Raw genomic sequence first — 18,030 nt, forward strand, 5'->3', positions numbered from 1 at the left:
CCCGTGGAGTCCCATTTTGCGGTACGCCACATCCCTTCCGATCAACAGGACCCCCGTTTTGACCGTAGGAGGTCCGTTTCCTCCGTTTTGCGGTACGCCAGACCCCTCCCGATGAACAAGATCCTGTTTCGAACGTGGCCGGTCGAACACAAGGCCGTTTCCTCTGTTCTGCGATACGTCAGGCCTCGTTTCCATCGGTTGTTCTGTCCAAGCCCTCCCGATGAACACGACGACTCTGTTTCTCCGTTGCGACCTAGCCGGTTGGCTCCCCATGAACACGACGACTCTATTTCTCCGTTGCGACCCAGCCATGTACACGAGCCCTGGCCGTACGTACACGCGAGTAGGCGTTCGAGACCCTGCCCGTATGTACGTACGTGGCCGTATTTTCTTTCTTGCAAACTGGCCGCTGTACGTACGTGTACATGCTATGTGTGCGCCTCTACTACAACATGTGCGCGCCTCTACATTGACCAGTATGTACGTGCACGTTCGCGACCAGAATCACAACGCTACGTATGCTTCGACCAGGTGGTTCCCGACTGTCAGGCACTTCCTTGCGTGCGAAGATGTAGCTGGTGGGTCCCAGCAGTCAGGGGGCGAATTGTTTTTTTACCCGGACGCAGTTCCTTGCGTGCGAAGATGTAGCTGGTAGGTCCCAGCAGTCAAGGGGAAATGTTTTTTTCGCGAAATACGGTTGCCCGTCCGGTGGGTCCCTGCTGTCAGGTGGAGGAATCATTATTTTCCGCGTAATAAGGAGGCACTTCCTTGCTGCGGCCGTGGACCCAGCTGTTAGCCTCTCCACGTACAGTCCACGTCCGATGGAAGCCGTTCCTTGACCACGTTGACCATGCCGCGCCGAGAGCACCAGGGCGGTGGAAGACGGCGAGGCCTAGGAAGGGGACGAAGCGGAGCCGGGGAAGACGCGGCAGTGGATGCCCACGTGTAGAGGAGTATGAGTGTTCACTGGTTCGCTGGGTGTGAGGCTGTCGTCGCTGCAGAATAACATGAGGTGTGGATGAGTAGAGGGATGGCCTGACCAGCGGTGGGAGTAGTAGGGGGCGGTGAGGCCTCCGCGGCATCGCAGCCGGCCACGGGAGGCAGGAGCACGAGTCACGACCGGCGCTGGTTTGGGCGGCTGGAGCAAGAAGACCAGAGGTTGAAGAAGCACTACGGCCGTTGGATGGACATCGTACGGTCACTAGAGCTAGAATCGTTCATATCGACTAAGTTGACAAAGCCCTCCGTCCCCGTCAACTTAGTTGGCCCACAAGTTAGCCTCCCACTATTGTGGGTCCTAACTAGCAGGGGGTATTCATTTTTTGTGCGTAATAAGGAGGCACTTCCTTGCGTGCGAAGATATAGCTGGTGGGTCCAACCTGTCAGCGGTGGGAACGTTTTTTTCGTGAAATACAGAGGCCCTTCTGGTGGGTCCCAGCTATCAGGTGGAGGAATCATTATTTTGCGCATAATAAGGAGGCATTTCCTTGCATGCGACCGTTGACCCAGCTGTCAGCCTCTCCACGCACAGTCTACTTCCGATGGTGTCGTTCGTTGACCACTCCGCGCCGAGCGCATCCAAGGTGGTGGACGACGGCGAGGCCCCGGACAACAACGAGCCGGAGATGGGAAGACGCGGGAGTAGAGTCGCAGACGGAGAGGTGTACGAGGGTTAACTGGTTCTGGTGCGGTGTGGTTCGGTAGTCGGTGGAGAAGAACAGGAGGTGTGGAAGGGTGGAGGGATGGCCTGGCCAATGGTGGAGTAGCGCTTCACAGCGAAGCGTGCTAAGCAGAGCTCTAGCAGCAGGAGGCGGGAGCAGGTGGTCCCGAGGCGCTGGAGGAAGAAGACGAGAGATTGAAGATGGATGCCGGTCGTTGGATGTAAATCCAACGGCTAACGATGTCAGAATCATTTGTTGACTAAGTTCACAATGACTTGCGTTGGCTTCGACCTATTGGCCCACATTTCAGCCTCCAAAAATGTGGCACGTATTCAACCCATTTTTCAGAATTTACAGTCTTTTTTTTGCTGGGTAGAATTTACAGTCAATTTGATCTTTTTTTTGAATTACAGTCCATTAGCTGGGCTGGGTGAACAAATAATGTAGCGTCCATGCGGCCCATTTATGTTTTTCCTAAAAAATTTCAGGCCATTTGCACTTTCTCGAAATACACGATTTTGCTGGGCTGATTCTAATTATAATGTTGGGCTGGGCGCATCAATGTTATCAAAAAATAAACAGGGGCTGAGCATTTTGTTATATTTATTTATTTATTTATTTATTTAAATAAGAAGTGATTTATTATTACATTGGTCCTTAAATCTTACCAAGATTTTGTACACAATCACCAGGATTTTCGTTGCCAAAAAAATCCAGGATTTTATTGTTAAGAAATTATTTTTATAAGTTAATAAGATGTGGGATTTTTTTTTCTTACATATGTAAGTATCTGTTAAATATATGATGACAATAGAAATAATATATAATAACATATAAAATAATTTAAATATATATAATATAGTTAGAAGGGAAACATAAGTTGGACCAGGCGTTCCTATTCTTATGTAGAAAATAGAACAGACCTCTGCGTTTTCTTCAAAGAAAATACATAAATTGGGTTGCCGATGTTTCAGGAAAAATAAAACCTCGGATGGGAGGTCCATAGGCCGGTCGATACATTTCGGCCCTCAAGAAAATACAAACAGGCCTATGAACCTCCCATCTGAGGTCGTCGGCTGTGCATGTTAGAAAAGAAAGCCTAGACGGGGCAGCCCAAAACCCAACTGATACTTGCTGCCCCAGTGATAATAAATGATACTACCTGCCAGCTCCCCAGCTTCGTTGTGAATTTATCTCCTATAGTAACTATATTGAAGCACCTAAAAAATGTAACTATGTTGACAAACCCGTGGGCCCCAACGTCAGTATATTATTAGGAGGAAGTATTTTTTCGATGAGGCACTTGCTTGCGTACGGCCATAGACCTGGTGGGTCCCGACTGTCCGCCTCTCCACGAACAGTCCTCTCCAGATTCCTCTCGTTTGTTCAGCATGTTCACAACGACAGACAGCAGCGTCACGGCGAGTGCACAAAGGCGCAGGAGGAGATCCGACCACCTGAGGAAGTGCCTTATTAGTAACGAAAGAACTGAACTAGCCTAGTGGCCGAGTGACACTACCCGACAGCTGTTCCGCCCGAGTTCGATTCCACCTGTGCATAGAAAATATCTCCAATTTGTTTGCCTCTGCCTTTATTGACATGTGGGTCCCAATTGTCATCTACGCACACCACGCCCAACACTTGCCAAAACTTCGTCCCTCGTTTTCTCTATTTTTCGCACACTCGACATTGTGTGGGCATTTTGAAAATAGCATATATTTTTTACTGTGCATCATATGAAGATGTGCTATGCATGAACGTTGATCAGCGTGATGTTAACTGGCCGGTAGTTCCAGTTTCGACCATGAATAAAACTTCCAACATGATGTTAACACTGTTTGAAAAGGTCGTGTTAATATAAATGCTCTGCCTCTGAAAGTTGCAGTTTCTTATCTGAAACAGAACTTGGAGTTTCTTATCTGAAACTGAAACTTGCAGTTTGTTCTCTGAGAATCACATTGTCTGCACTTTTATACTCCTATGAAACTACATTTTTTTAAGTGCTAAAAATAGATGTCTAGAATTCATAAATACTTCATATGCTCAATACTGCAAATCTGAAATTCAAAAGACATTCATATCTGAAACTACTCTCAAAATACACAACACAAAACACAATTCACAACCTGCAAATACTGACAACCCTAAGCTCCTCCTGACAATTCACAACCTACCCGACTATTGGGCTGGGGGGCAGTCCCTCCTATTCCTCGGCGGCAGACAGCCGCCCCGTGAGACGATGTGAACGGCGAGGGAGAGGATGGCGGGGAAGCGTCGTCGGGACAACTATTTTTCTCCTCTTGCAGTTGGGTTCAGTCAACTAAGACTCCACCGGCTCGCTCTGGCACGACACCCTCACAAACGGCACCCTGTCACTAGTAGAAAACAGGGCATTGGTTCGGCCCTCGTGGGATCCTTCAATCTCTGGTGGATGCTCCATCTGGGATCGATACTGCCACCACCGCTCCCTCATGACCGGATTCGGTGAATCTGTTTGCTCCATGCCCCAGAGGAGCAACTCTATGTACTCCCGCGCGACTCCCTCCGGGAGTATCGCCGCCTTTTCGCTCTGTTGCAGATATTTGGCCCTGGATGTCGCCGTCGCCGCTAGTTGGTCCTTGTTGTCAAACCAAGACTGTATCTCCAACATCCTAGCTAGCTTCACAGGGTCGCCGTCTGCGATCCTCACGTATCGGTTGTACTCCTCCATCGATCTACTTCTCCACAGCACCTTCACTCACCGGCGGTGGTTTTTGAATGGAAGAGGAGAGGAGCAGCGCTGGTTTTGGATTAGAACGGGAGAGGAGCGACGCTGGTTTTGGATTGGAACAGGAGAGGAGGGGCGGTGGTTTTGAAATGGAAGAGGAGAGGAGCGGCGCTGGATTTAGATTGGAACAGGAGAGGAGCAGTAGAGGAGAAGAGCAGAAGAGCGGCGCTGGTCTTGGAAGTATTTTTTTGTTTTGCGTATTTTGGGTCAAAGTTTGACCACGTACTGTATTCGACAAGCAAAATGTGAATGCATGCCACCAAAAATTGTATTGTTTGGTTCGTATCTGAATGTACTTTCAAGTAATATTATTTTTGCATCGTATAACATATATTTTATTTGCGAAAATCATGGTCAATTATGACCCAGAATAAAAGGGAGACTAGTTAATGTGGCGTCGCCTTCTTAATTGAAGGGTAAATTGATTTTGATTTTGATCCAGTCATAGCGCGCCGGCCCTCTCGTCCAATCCTAAATCGCTGCTGCACGCTCCTCTCCCTCTTCTCCATTGCAAAACCACCTCCTCTCCTCTCCATCATCTCCATTCCAAAACCACCGTCTCACATCTCCCTCTTCTCCATTGCAAAACCACCTCCTCTCCATCATCTCCATTCCAAAACCACCGTGTCGCCTCTCCCTCTTCTCCATTGCAAAACCACCTCCTCTCCTCTCCATCATCTGCATTCCAAAACCACTGTCTCGCCTCTCCCTCTTCTCTATTGCAAGACCACCGTCTCTCCTCACATCTTCCAAAGCTAGCACCGGACCACTCAGAAGGACATTTATGGAGAGGATGCAGTAGCGAATCAGGCAGATCGTCGGCGGCGATTAGGCAAAGTTAGCCAGGTTAAAGGAGATCCTTACTTGGTTTGACAATGAGTGGGAGATTTCGAGGACGGTGAGGGCCATGTGGCAATGTATGCGAAAGAGCGAGACGGCGGCGATGAGGGCGGCGATGTACATGTACTCCTTGGCGGTAGTCACGCCGCAGTCCTTCGAGTTCATCGAGTATATCCTCTAGGCGATGGAGCAGACAGATTCACCCGAGGCGAAAGTCAGTCAGAGGTGGTGGGCGTATAGGTCGAGCACCCAGAGGATAACGAATCGATCGAGTACGGTGTGCCATTCGTGAGGGTGCAGAGCCAGCCGGAGCCACAGGAGTATTCGTTCTCCCACCGCAAGAGGAGGTCGGATGGCGCAACGTCGCTTCCCCGCCGTTCTCCACGGTTCCCTCGACGCTCGCCTCGTTTCAATGGCGGCGGTAGGGTTTAAGGTAAGCTTCGCACTAACCTAACCTTCCACCTGCTCATGCTTACAGTCAGTGTGACAACTAATGAAAATCATGCTTACAATCTGTCTCCGAGTACTACGCCAATCACCCTTAAATAGCTCTAGACCTTTGGGTCAAAGTTGTGACACTGTGTACAAATAAAGAAAAATAGATTGGTGCTTCTTTCAGAAAAGAGTACTCCCTAGAAAACTGCCAATATAAGCTACTAGTATTTGGTTAGAGGATTTGCTGCCGAGAAAGATCCGTCCACAGAGAGTGCCACACATCCCACTGGTGGTGGTGGATGCCAATGCATGCATGGAGCATGGTTGGTGTCGGTAATTTTTACTTGGCACACCTCGCACTCTGCATTCCATCCATACATTTGTGCGGTTCCACCAAAATGCAGCTGAATAACCCTGTTTGCACCGATAATGAAAAAGTGTGATTACATTATAGTGGCACTAGTTGATGAAACACGCAAAATAAATAGAAGAAAATATTGCGATAGTATCATAGTATGCCATGCTGCGAGGGCGAGATGGGCCCTGCGACGCCTCATACGGTACGCCACGCCTCATACTAGAAATCGTCCCAAGTCTCCCCGATACACCTTCTGCGAGTGATGAACATCAGTGTACAGCGGTAGTACAAGGAGGGGGCTTGAGACATTCAAATCTCTATTTTGTGCAGATCAACTAAAATTAAGCACCACAGTTTGCAGAAACGCTTAAACATTAACAATGGGACTAGTTGATGAAACATACATTAACAAAGAGAAGCACTTTGTTTATCTACATTGGAAATGAAATGATAGAGAGGACACTCGCTCTATTTTAATTGTATTATTACTTCATTTTATCAGTGACACTAGGGTCAAGCAGGTGGCAAACGAGGTGTACCGTGCGTCGCAAGGATGAAGGCCGGGGGTGCTTAGACTGGGATGCTGAAGCTGGCTCTTTCAGTCCCTATCTTCCCCCTGATGTTTCTGTGGTAGCATTTGGGTTGTAATCCAAACTTGGCCGAGATGGTGCTGCGTCCCCCTACCTGCCTAGCTTATGTGGCGAACTTGCCTCCTGCTAGTACTCAGTCTGTTCTAGTATTAGTTGCATAACTGCCCGTTTAAACTAAGATATTGTCGGATAATGGTTCTCTATGGTTGGGTTTCTTTAATGAAATCGGAGGGAACCCCCTCTTTCGATATAAAAAAAAATAGTGTCACTAGCGGTGCCAAAACATTGCCTCAAATTAATAGTGCCACTAGATTAAGGTGCAAAATAATAACGTTACTGCTTTATCATGGCAGTGCCAAAACAGTAGCACAAGAGCAGGATCAACATGCAGAATCTTTGGCAAACGGTCAGACCAAAAAGGAACATACCTCGTGATGGGAACCATATCTGCAGTCAGCGCCATTGTAGAAGGGATGACACCAGTCACCAACATGGATGATTCAATTCATGGGACCTTTTGGTGCAGTTCACCTAAAATGAAGCAATGTCCCATGAGCTAGCAGCTTCTTCTTCTTTTTTAAGAAAAGGGCTCCAGCCCCGGTTCCATTTCCATCAGAAAATGAAACCCACAGAGCTTCTTCTTCATTAGTTGCAATAAAATTGGGCAACATCAAGGTTGGTCGTGAAGCTCCTGGAATGTTCAACTATAATTTGGATATCATTTGTGCAGTTCAACTAAGATCAAGCGTGAAATGTATATCTCTGTTTGCACAAAAAAGGTGGAAAGGAGGGTGACTAACAAGTGATAAAACATGCATCAAATAAAAAAAAGCATGTTCCTTATCTGAATGGCAATCATACAAGGACAGTAGCAATTTCTAGCAGCATTGCTAGATATTAGTGTGGGCATTAGGATTAACTATGACAACCGTTAAATACGACATTACTTTAATGGTGCCATTGCTTCATTTTACCAGCAACATTACATTAACAGCTGCTACAGAGTCGGTATTTGGGCACGGGAGAGTAGGCGGACCAGGACAGTTGCATGTCTAACGAAAAGAAGCAACTTATCTTAATGGGAAATTTAGCAGGACATGAAAAAAGTGCCATTGATTCATATTACTGGAGGCATTACATTGAAAACAACATTGGTTTAACGTGTCCTTACTTTTAACAGTGCGACTGCTACATTTTACCAGTGGCATTACATAAGAGCAGCTCGGGGCAACAAACATCAGAAGAGGATATCTGGGTTGGTCCCATTTTTGTTCGGTATATAGCCACCTTATACTGTGTGAGGCTAGCAAATCTAGTGCTGGACTTACTCTGTTGACTTGTCCCCTAGTCCCCACTTTCTTTCCTTTTTCAACCAATAGATCGGGTTTATATTGAGTTTGTACTGTGTTCCCTTTATTTCCCTATTAGGCCTAGAGACCAGTTGGATAGCCAGTCTCTGCTACTTTTCTCCCCCATTATTTCCTCTTTCGACCAAGTCCTAGATTCAGGTAACAAACCTTCCCCCACCCCCACCCCCTTTCTTCCTTGTTTGAACCAAGTAGTACTAGATTTGAGTGCATGGACTAGTTTTACCTCTTAACAGTAAAAAACTAGGTGGTTTTCGAACAGCCGATCAATCCTATCTATGAGGGGGCCTGAGAAATAGTAAAAGATACAAATGCAGCGACGTCAAGAACTCCGGAAGTAGAGCAAGGCCGGTTTCGAAGGAAGTTATACCTGAGGGTCGCCAGGATGTCGCTAGGTGGGCGGCGGGAGGCCGGATCTGCCCACACTACAACAGCAAGGAAGAAGGGGTGGGAGGCCCTCCCTCGCCAGCGATGCTTGGGAGAGAACGGCAAGGCACGCTGATCGGGACATGCCGGCAATGGGTAAGAGCCGTCGCCGAGGACGACCGCGTGAACGTTGCACCTTCTCACCTTCCCCGGCGGAGAGGATCCGGCTGGATCTATGACCAGCGGTGAGCAGAGAGAGAGAGTGTGGCCACCGCTGTCGTGTTTAGATCTAGAGAGGATGGGACAGTGTGAAGAGAGCAACACTAGCAAGGAAGCGCGGAGGCTCCTGCCTATATAGTGGAGTACTAGTTTTCTTTTGTCTATCGGAGCCGGCTTGACCTCGGCAATGACTATCGAGAAGGCTTCATGCACGTGCCCCGGAGGCGCAGTTGTCATCAGTTTGATCTGAAGCACCGGATTATAACATATAACATGAAAAAATGCCACATGACTAGAAATCATAACCTCACTGCCCAAAGGAGACAAGATGAATCACGACGGACAAACTAGACGAGGATCAAAGCTCAAATTAAAGATAAACTCGTAGAAAAGGGGTCCGTCGATAGATGTCCAAATTAACATAGCCGGCTTGACCTAGATGGCAGCCGAGTAGTCTTCGTGCATGTGCCCCCAATGACTAGCCCAACTCAGTTGTCGCTGTTTAACCCTCGCAGTGATCCGAAGCACATGACACCAAATTTTGCGAGATGACAAGAAACCTTTTTTTAGATTTCTCACCCGAACTATAGCCCTGTACAACACAGCCTGCACGATATGTAGACGATAGCCAATCCAGGCGTGTCTGCTGGAGTGTGGTCACATGCATGGACGAACTGATCTTCCGTGTCTTGCAGGGATCGTCCAGGTATGTACTCCTACAACACTTCTCTAGTGGTACTATCACTCGTCTCTCTCTTCTATTAACTCACCCGACTTGCGGGGCCGGGAAGTGTGCCTATGGTCGGTTCTCAATTGCGGTCCCACATGTGTGTGCAAACGCAATATGACGCGCGCTCCATTTAGAGAGCGGCGTGCCAGACCGACCGACCGTCTGGGGTGCGACGCGAACGCGATGGGCGTGCTTTATACTCCGTATATGTGTACTGCCGTTTTCTTGAGGCTTTGCTCCATGGCGCAATCCATGGATACAAAATTAGTATACTGTACTATTTAAAAGTCGAGGGCGGGGCTTTTCCTGCGCGGTAGGCGGGGCAGTTCCGGCTAGTCGGTTCGACAGAGACGCGAGAAGATGAGGGAGTAGGCTGTTGCAAACGTAGGGCTGTGTGATTTGACAGCGAGTTACTGCTGGACAGGTGGGGCCCCGTGTTTTGACTTGCCATTATCATTTTAACTGCGGCCCTACGACCGGCGTGAGTCTCCCGATTCCTGACCACCTCCATACAGGTACCTCTCCCAATGCTCCACCATGTAGAGGCTGGCTCTTGCATGAGAGCCCACTCCTCCACTTTTTCCTTGCCTCTTTCCTCCACATATGCAAAAATGCCATGTAAAGCGGGCTTATAGCCCACTATTGTACTCCCTCCGTTCCAAAATAGATGACCCAACTTTGTACTCCCTCCGTTCCAAAATAGATGACCCAACTTACTTGCTCCTACAGGCGCTAAGCTTGCCACATAGGCATAAAGTCTGATGTGGCAAGTTAATTAAGAAGAGAGAGACTAGTTTGGTGACCCAAGGAAGAAACGGTGCTAAGCGTGTGTACCTAGGTGAAAAGACAATTTTGAGTCTATAGTTAATTAAATGAAGCAAACTTAGCAACAAAAAACTAAGCACCTATGCATTGGGGACTTGATTGCTAAGCCATTTAATGCCCTTAGCACCTCATCTAAGCACCATTTCATTGAAAGAGGTCACTCATTGGCAAATGCAATAAATACTAAGAAGAAAGAGATAGAGAGAAGTAAAAAAAATACTCTTATAGCCAACCTTATAGATAACCTTGCACTACAAGAAATATGTCAACTTGCGACCATCACTATTAGTCACAAAGGTCATTGTTTTTCATCTGCGACCTTTTTGTGACCAAAAACAGAAGGTCAAAAGCTGGCAGTCGTAAACTGAAATTAACGACCTTCTCTGTGAGAAGGTCGTGGAATTCCATGACCAAAACAAAAGGTCGTTGATTCTATGACCTTCTGTTTTGGTCGCTAGCTCTCTGCCTAGGCCACTTCGGATCCGACTTGGCAATCTGACGTGACAAAATTGCGACCAATTGAAAAAGTCGTTGATAAGATTCAGCCCGGTCCGATTAGGTGTTTTACATGGGCCAAGCCCAACAATTCAGCCTTTCTATATATTTTTTCCTATGAATTTTTGGTCGACTTCATGGGCCAAGCCCAACAATTAAGCCTTTTTTATTTCATGGGTAGTGGCCTTTTTGTACCAACAATTTTAGTTTTCTTTTTTATAAAATGGGTCCACTAGTCAAAACATGTCCCACTTGTCAGGTTCTGATAAGTGGGTCCCAACTATAAGGCCCAGATTCTTCATATTTCAATTTGATAGTAAGAAAATAACCAGTAATTAAATTGGCAAGAAGAAAACACACATGGTACTTCAAATAACAATAGCCAGATTCGGTACAAGCTCTACAAATGACACGTACTACAAGCTGTAACATATACAGTACTTTACAACAAGTTACAAGCTCTACAAGTATGGGAATCATAGTTACTAGCCATACAAGTGTTTTCTTCTTCTGCATGTAGCTCCTTCAATAGCGATCAAATGCCGGACTCACTGGAGGGCCATAGTCAGGACGCCATGTTACGTGAATCAGCTGATAAGAATTAGAAACACTGGAGCCAATATATTATGAAAATTCCATTCAAAAAAGGAGTAAAGGACATTCTTTGTTTCATCACGTTACAAATTTAAAGTTTTTAATACTTTTTTTCTATTAGCAAAACTGAATATGCTACTTCCTGATTCATGGCTGCATACTCCAGCTAGCTACACCAGTTTGCTCTCATGCGAAAATTAGAAAAAAAAAGAACCAACAAATAAATCAACACTGATTTCTCTAACACGTACAGTAACTTGCTGATATAACTTTCTCCTAATTGCATTCTCATATGACTGGGCCAACATGTGATGTTACCTTTCGGTGTGCTATTGGCCAAAGCAAAGGAAGCCTCACCCACGCCTTGTACTAATGCAACTAGCTTAATTGATTTTTCCTACTTAGAAATAGTACTACACTTTGACTTGCTTCAACTCAGCCGGAAGCTTCATACTAGCACAACCAGCAACACACTAGCACTAACCGGAACGAATCAGGAGGCCAGCAAAGGGACACCAGGTCGATCCCACAAATAAAAACACCAGCGATTGAGAAAGATACCTGGATACCCAGCCGCAAGCAGATTCGTTGAGAAAAACACTTAAGCTGCACCACCACCAATGGATACGGGATAGCAGGCCAGGGCCAGACGCAGCGGTAGCAGCTCCAGCGACGATAGCAGAAGGACCAAGCGTCCAGCCACGGCTGCGACTATGGATGCCAGAGAAGCCACTGACAACAACATCAGCAAAGGACTCCTACCCGACGTTGTCTACAACAATCAGCAAACCAAAAATCAGAACAAATACTTCAATCTCATAAGAAATTTAAAAAATACTATAGCAGGACCTAATTAATGCTGCAAATTATATTATGGATGCATACATTGTGATGCAAAAAATGATTAGATCGTCATAAAACGACATTCAACATCTATGTAATAAATTGCTAACAAACCTATACATATCATCCATTGCTAACAAACCTATACAGAAAGTAATAAATTGTACCCCCTAATAGAGACCAGGAATTGGGCCAAACAAGCTCATGTTAACTGGCTACCATTCGAATCATAATTGTACCATGGCATAGAAAAGAATTCAGTGACCTCACTTCTACAAATTAACCTGATGTTGTTGTACTCCTACACCATTCAAGCTCATGGTCGGGATAAACAATACTAATAACCCATAGATATCATGGTATAGAATCAAGCAAACAGTTAATACTAGCTATCTCAAGGCACAGCAAGAAATAAATGTTGATAACTATGGTACAATAAACATACAAGACATGTCGTCCATGGAATCAGTGCATTGCTGTAGCAGATCACCAGGTATGGTGCCGTGCCACATAATTGATTTCCTGAACTCAGTATGCTACACTTGTCTATCCCAAATCAGGGCTCATGAATCCTCATCAAAGTGTCAAATTTTACCTGAAGTAGGGCAGTGGCCACGGTGAAAACCACATACAGGTCAATCATCTGCGGGGCACGAGAAGCACATCAGGAACCCGGCAGTCGCGAGTGGCAGACAAAAAAATACTGCTAGGGAATCTATACACGAATGAGGCATAGAGGAGCAAAATGAGATGATATTCATGATCTTCACATCATGAATCCAAATCGTACGGCTGATAGTGGCCCTTTTTATACTACAAACGACACCTGTACACGACCATTGACACCGTTCAAGAATCACAACAGCACACTAAGAAAAATGACAGGCTCCGCAAGCCTGTGACATACTGTACACGGCAATAGAAGCAAAAATCTAATAAATTCATTACAGGCTTGCCAATAAAAATAACAAGTTACCTACACACAAGGAAACATAAACTTGAGAGGTTGAGATCAAGGCCTATCAACTACATCATATATATATATATATATATATATATATATATATATATATATATATATATATATATATATATATGCATTAAAAAACAAGGCCATAAGGACCAATGCATCATAATTATCAGTTTTAAACACTACAGGACCAGAAAGTAGGTGATGCTTCAAATTTCTACATTATTGTTCCATATAGTTTATGTGTACATTGGCCATTAATTGATGAGGATTGATGCAATGGATGCTGGCTTGGCAACCATAGTAGTTTACACACAGCAGATCTCGTAGTGTTGCACCGCCAGCTTGGGATTCATGTAAAGGTGGTACGGCGAGATGATCTGCAAGCAATCAGTCACTAGGTCATCAGTTCAACTCAACCCAAATAGCATTTAGCAATAGTGATGATCAACTACACTATTCGGCTATCATGAACAATTAATGCTGCCTTGTGATCTTTGCAATCAACAACTTAGCATGCGATTTAGCAATGTTGCTTATGTTTATAATGTAAAACTGAATGTGCAAGACTATCATCAGGATGTAATTGAGGCCAAACCAGAATATAGTAGGTGCAGAATTTAAGCTTCCTCAATGGTCGCATACCTTTTCTTGCTCCGGGTGAAATATTATCAATGACCGACCAGCCAAAAGGCACCTAACAACTGAACACGGCGTCTTCAGATAAAGAAAAACACTTTTAGTGGCAGAGCACCTGCATTTGACACAAACTGCTAAGGATCAATGCAAACCAAACGCACTATTAATATTGTACAGAAATAGGTAGTAGGATTCAGACAGTGTGAATGTCATAGAGTAAAAAATTGCATGCTATGTACATCAAGTTAAAAGGCACAAGTTATATAGTAGCCTCAAGCAGAGCAAGTGTGCAGCAAGTTGATAAAAGAATGCTCACTCTTGCCGTGGACTCACAATCCACATCCAACAGCCCACCATCTCGTATATGCATCCAAACCATAAAATAGCGGTGAAACAGCAAGGTAGTGCAAAGAAATTAAGTAAACTATTGTGCTGGATCACTATCATTATTGTTCCATAGAGTTTATGTGTACATTGGCCATTAATTGATGAGGATTGATGCAATGGATGCTGGCTTGGCAACCATAGTAGTTTAGGCATGATACACCAAAAGCAAATACATGGTAAGACGTAAAAGTTCAAAAGATAGCATGATACACCAAAAGCAAATCATAGCGGTAGCCCGGGATAACTGATTTGTATGGTTCTTCTATGGCATACAATGATGCAATATTTTGGCAATTAGGATTGGTTCATAACAGAACAATATGAATTAGGCGGCAAATGAGTAAGAAGTAAGAACAGTAGCCCCTGTTCTAGCCAAATTAGGGAGCTCATTGTGGTATGGTGCTGCACTGCTGCTCAAGCGGTTGCGAAGGTGCCTTCCCTTCCAGGTTATAAACTTATAATGCTATACTAATTGCAAGAAAAGCTTTAATGTATAAGCTTGAGCAAAAACATGCAAGTCTTGTCTGACAAAAACGCTAATGACAGGAAAAGTTAAGAGTGCTAACATTATATCAGGATCTCAACATATTCTTCCATATATGTACAGCATCAGCGTGTGCTAGGGCCCTTGCCCAACTCAGTACGCACGCGTCAATACTAAATACACGCGCCACGCCGGCGCAGGTTGCCGGTGGCTAGCCAGGCTATGCAGTGCCCTCGGCTGGGGAGCTAGATAGGCTCAAGGATCCACCAGGTACTTTCTCTACAGTGCAATTTATGCAAATTGCGTGGACATGGCCAGAGAGATAGGAACACGACCAAGGAACACGCATGTATATAAAATGTAAAACGACTCGACGGCATGATCCAAATATCCTACGATCTGGCTTGCTACCAAGATCATGATATGAGATGACATGAGCTCACGTGAGATGAGATGAGATGAGATGACATGAGCTCACCACACCAAGTCATGTGGTTGGAGGAGGAGGAGTAGGGAGCAGCCATGAGACCTCGTCATCAACCTGCAGGAGCAGCAGCAACTCGTCCAGATCAGATCGGAGCAACCTGCGCAGAAAACAAAACACATCAAACCAAACACAGGAATCACAACAAGATAGGAGAAGGGATTCGATAGCTCAACTCGTCGTCGGGGTCGAGGAAGAAGCGCCGTCGCGTAGGGCAGTGGCCGGAGCTGAGTTGGTGACCGTTGCTTCACGTACTTGCGCGGCGCCAGCCCGGAGAGCGTGTCCTCCTCGGCCTCGACCGCGAGCACCTCCTCGGGGCCGTCGTCGGCAGAAGGTGCCTCCGCCTCGACCTGCTCGGCGGCGTCGGCCCCGGAGGCGGAGAGGACGGGGTGAGCGGCATGGCGGGTGGTGGGGTGGAGGCGGACGAGAGGGAGTGGGTGGGGAGCGGAGGTGGAGGGTAGGGAGAGGTGGGAGAAGGCTGAGGCGAGGGAGGAGACGGAGAGCACCATGGTCTGCCTGTTGGGCGTGCGTGCGGGGTGGATAGGCCGCGGCCAGAGGGGATTAAGCTTTCGCTCTGCCAGTGCTGAGTGCGAAGGTCGTCAGAGGGAGCGGGAGCAGTGCGGAAGGGAGCGGGAGCGGCGGCGGCGATGGGGAAAAGGGAGCGGGAGCGGCAGCGGCGATGGGAATAAGTGAGCTAGGGTTTCGTGGGTGGACGAGGACGATTCGGGAGGGGGGGCAGAGTGACCCGAAATTTTTATTATTGATAATTAACATTCCAGTAATTCTGAAACTAAGAAACACTAATGAGAAATTCGAAAAATAGGAAGGACGCTAGGAATAATAACGTGCTAATACCAACAACGTCCAAAGCTGGACGCTCTTATAAACAGCGTCCACTGTGTTTGGTTCGACCAGACCCTGTCCGGCTATCTCCGGCCTTTGACTTGTACCCTCAGCAACTTCCGCAGGACCAAAGCTAGACTCCGCCACCTCTAGCCCGCCAAAAATGGCACTCCAGCAACGCACCACCCTCATTTCGCTCCTTGTTATCCCTCTGCCAATTCCCATCGTCGTGCCTCACTCGCAATGGTGATCCGCTAAACCCCCGTTGCTACCGGGGTCGTGGTTGTCCATCTCCGACAGCCATATCCTCCTCAGCGAGGATCCTCCCGACCTCTTCCCTATTACGCTCGCAGCCATCTCTAGCAACTCTAACTACTAACATGTCAGCGTGAGCCCTCTCTCCACCCTTTTCGCTCTCCTACACTAGGCATGCGTAACCGTGTGAGTGGATGCGTTGTAAATTTGTGCGTGAATATCTGTGCATGTTGGCGTGAACTCGAGTTGTTTTCTACCGAAAAAGGCTCACGCCCCGCTTTATAGATAACGCAACGATCATACAACTCGACACCACACCATATACACCTGAGATAGGATACAACAATGCAAAATAACAGCAACACCACCACAACCCACTCCAAGATTGCAACAAGAATACAAAGAGAGTCCTGCAAGAAGTGGTCGGAGTGCTCCACCATGACAGAGGTGTCACAAAGAGACGATGTTGCACCCGATGAATCATGGACACCAAGACGGTGCCTTCAGGAAGGGCACGACACTGGAGCACCGCAACCGCCGATTCAAAAAAAGCATGGGTTTCACGAGCAAACCGAAGGAGGAGAGTAGCCACAACGCCACCTTCACGAAGGTAACCACGTCTACAGTTGCCGCTGCCATTGGCCTGGTGCAAGCCAAACAAGGATTACCCTGTCGCACGCACTCTCCGCCTCCGAGCCCACTATTGGTCGCTGAACACCGGACACCATGCCGCCCGCACGCCCATGGCAGGGGTAGCCACCCGTAGCCCACGCCACCCACGACCCACACCGCCGCACCTAGCATCCCGTGTTGGTCGCAACCTGCGCCGCCCGTGCCACCATCCCGCCCGTCACGCCGCTGGCACAACATCGTCTGTAACCGCTTCGACGCACCACCACGCCTGGTTTCCAACGCGGTGTCCATGCCTGCTCGATCTGGCCCAGGCCTGACCTCCTTTGCATGGAAGATAAAACTTCCCCGTCGCCGCCTACGCCGACCGGGCTTCGCCCGGCCACGCCCTTTGTCAACGATTAGGGAGGAGGGAGAGTGGGGAGCGATGCAGAAGGGAGAGGGGAAAGAGGGGAGGCCTCCTGACTAGCTCACCACTCGAGTTGTTTTCTTAGTAGCAAGGAGTGTACCGGAGCACACTGTCCATGGTTGAATTGCTGGAGGCTTTCGCCCTCAAGGCAGCCCAGAAAGCAATCAAGGCTTAGGTGTAGAATGCACAATTAGACTTTCTTGCGACAGTTTTAGTAGCTAATTAATTAGAAATACATACATTCATGTGTGTTAAGACTATTTCTCCTCTAATTTGGCAAAAGCAAACTAGTCTAGAATGGAACAAATGGGCATTTCAATGATTTGTTATCGATGCCTCACAACCATCACAAAAAAACCAAAGCTCACATATTAAATCTATTAGAGGAAATACTTTCAATATAGTTAAAATAAGAGCACCTGACCGAATCACATAACTGGACGCTGTTTCTAACAGCGTCCAGCCGTGGACATCATTCGCAATAGGGTCCAGCCTGGACGCCGTTGTCAATAGCGTCCTTCCTATTTTTCAAATTTCGGCCCAACCATTATCAATTTTCTAATTGCTGCAGTACTGGTTACTATTAATAAAAAATCGGCAGAGCGACGAGGGGGGGTGTGGGCTGCCGTTGGATCCGGGTGCATCCGACGGTGCTTAATGCATGATCCGCCTGAGATGGTTTTGGACCAATCAGAACGCTGTACCCCTTTGATGATGTTAGACCATTTAAATTGGTCATAACCGATTGAAAATAAGATGTTAAATCATGTCTACTATTTGACGGCCTAGGAAATTTATAAAAACAAATAGAAATCAAAAACCTTCGCATTGTGTCACCA

General features: G+C 46.8%; 1 protein-coding gene across 7 annotated transcripts; it reads right to left on the reverse strand.

Annotated features, from left to right (window-relative positions):
- Positions 1–10,993: 10,993 nt before the first annotated feature.
- Positions 10,994–15,779, reverse strand: LOC109766060 (uncharacterized). 7 transcript variants are annotated; one of them, XR_012183998.1, is made up of 6 exons: positions 15,049–15,779; positions 13,706–13,814; positions 13,377–13,440; positions 12,686–12,733; positions 11,809–12,019; positions 10,994–11,244 (listed from the first exon to the last, which is right to left on the reverse strand). XR_012183998.1 is itself a non-coding variant. In XM_073499700.1 (5 exons), the coding sequence occupies exons 1-4, from the start codon at positions 15,561–15,563 to the stop codon at positions 12,726–12,728; spliced, it is 696 nt and encodes a 231-aa protein (XP_073355801.1). In that variant the 5' UTR covers positions 15,564–15,779; the 3' UTR covers positions 10,994–12,019; positions 12,686–12,725. The 7 variants fall into 7 exon arrangements, 2 of the variants coding, with proteins under 2 accessions (XP_073355801.1, XP_073355800.1); XR_012183997.1 differs by having other exon boundaries at positions 10,994–11,263; XR_012183996.1 differs by having other exon boundaries at positions 12,686–12,805.
- Positions 15,780–18,030: the final 2,251 nt, after the last annotated feature.

Source organism: Aegilops tauschii, chromosome 5, assembly GCF_002575655.3.
Source record: "Aegilops tauschii subsp. strangulata cultivar AL8/78 chromosome 5, Aet v6.0, whole genome shotgun sequence".
NCBI classification, from domain to species: Eukaryota; Viridiplantae; Streptophyta; class Magnoliopsida; order Poales; family Poaceae; genus Aegilops; species Aegilops tauschii.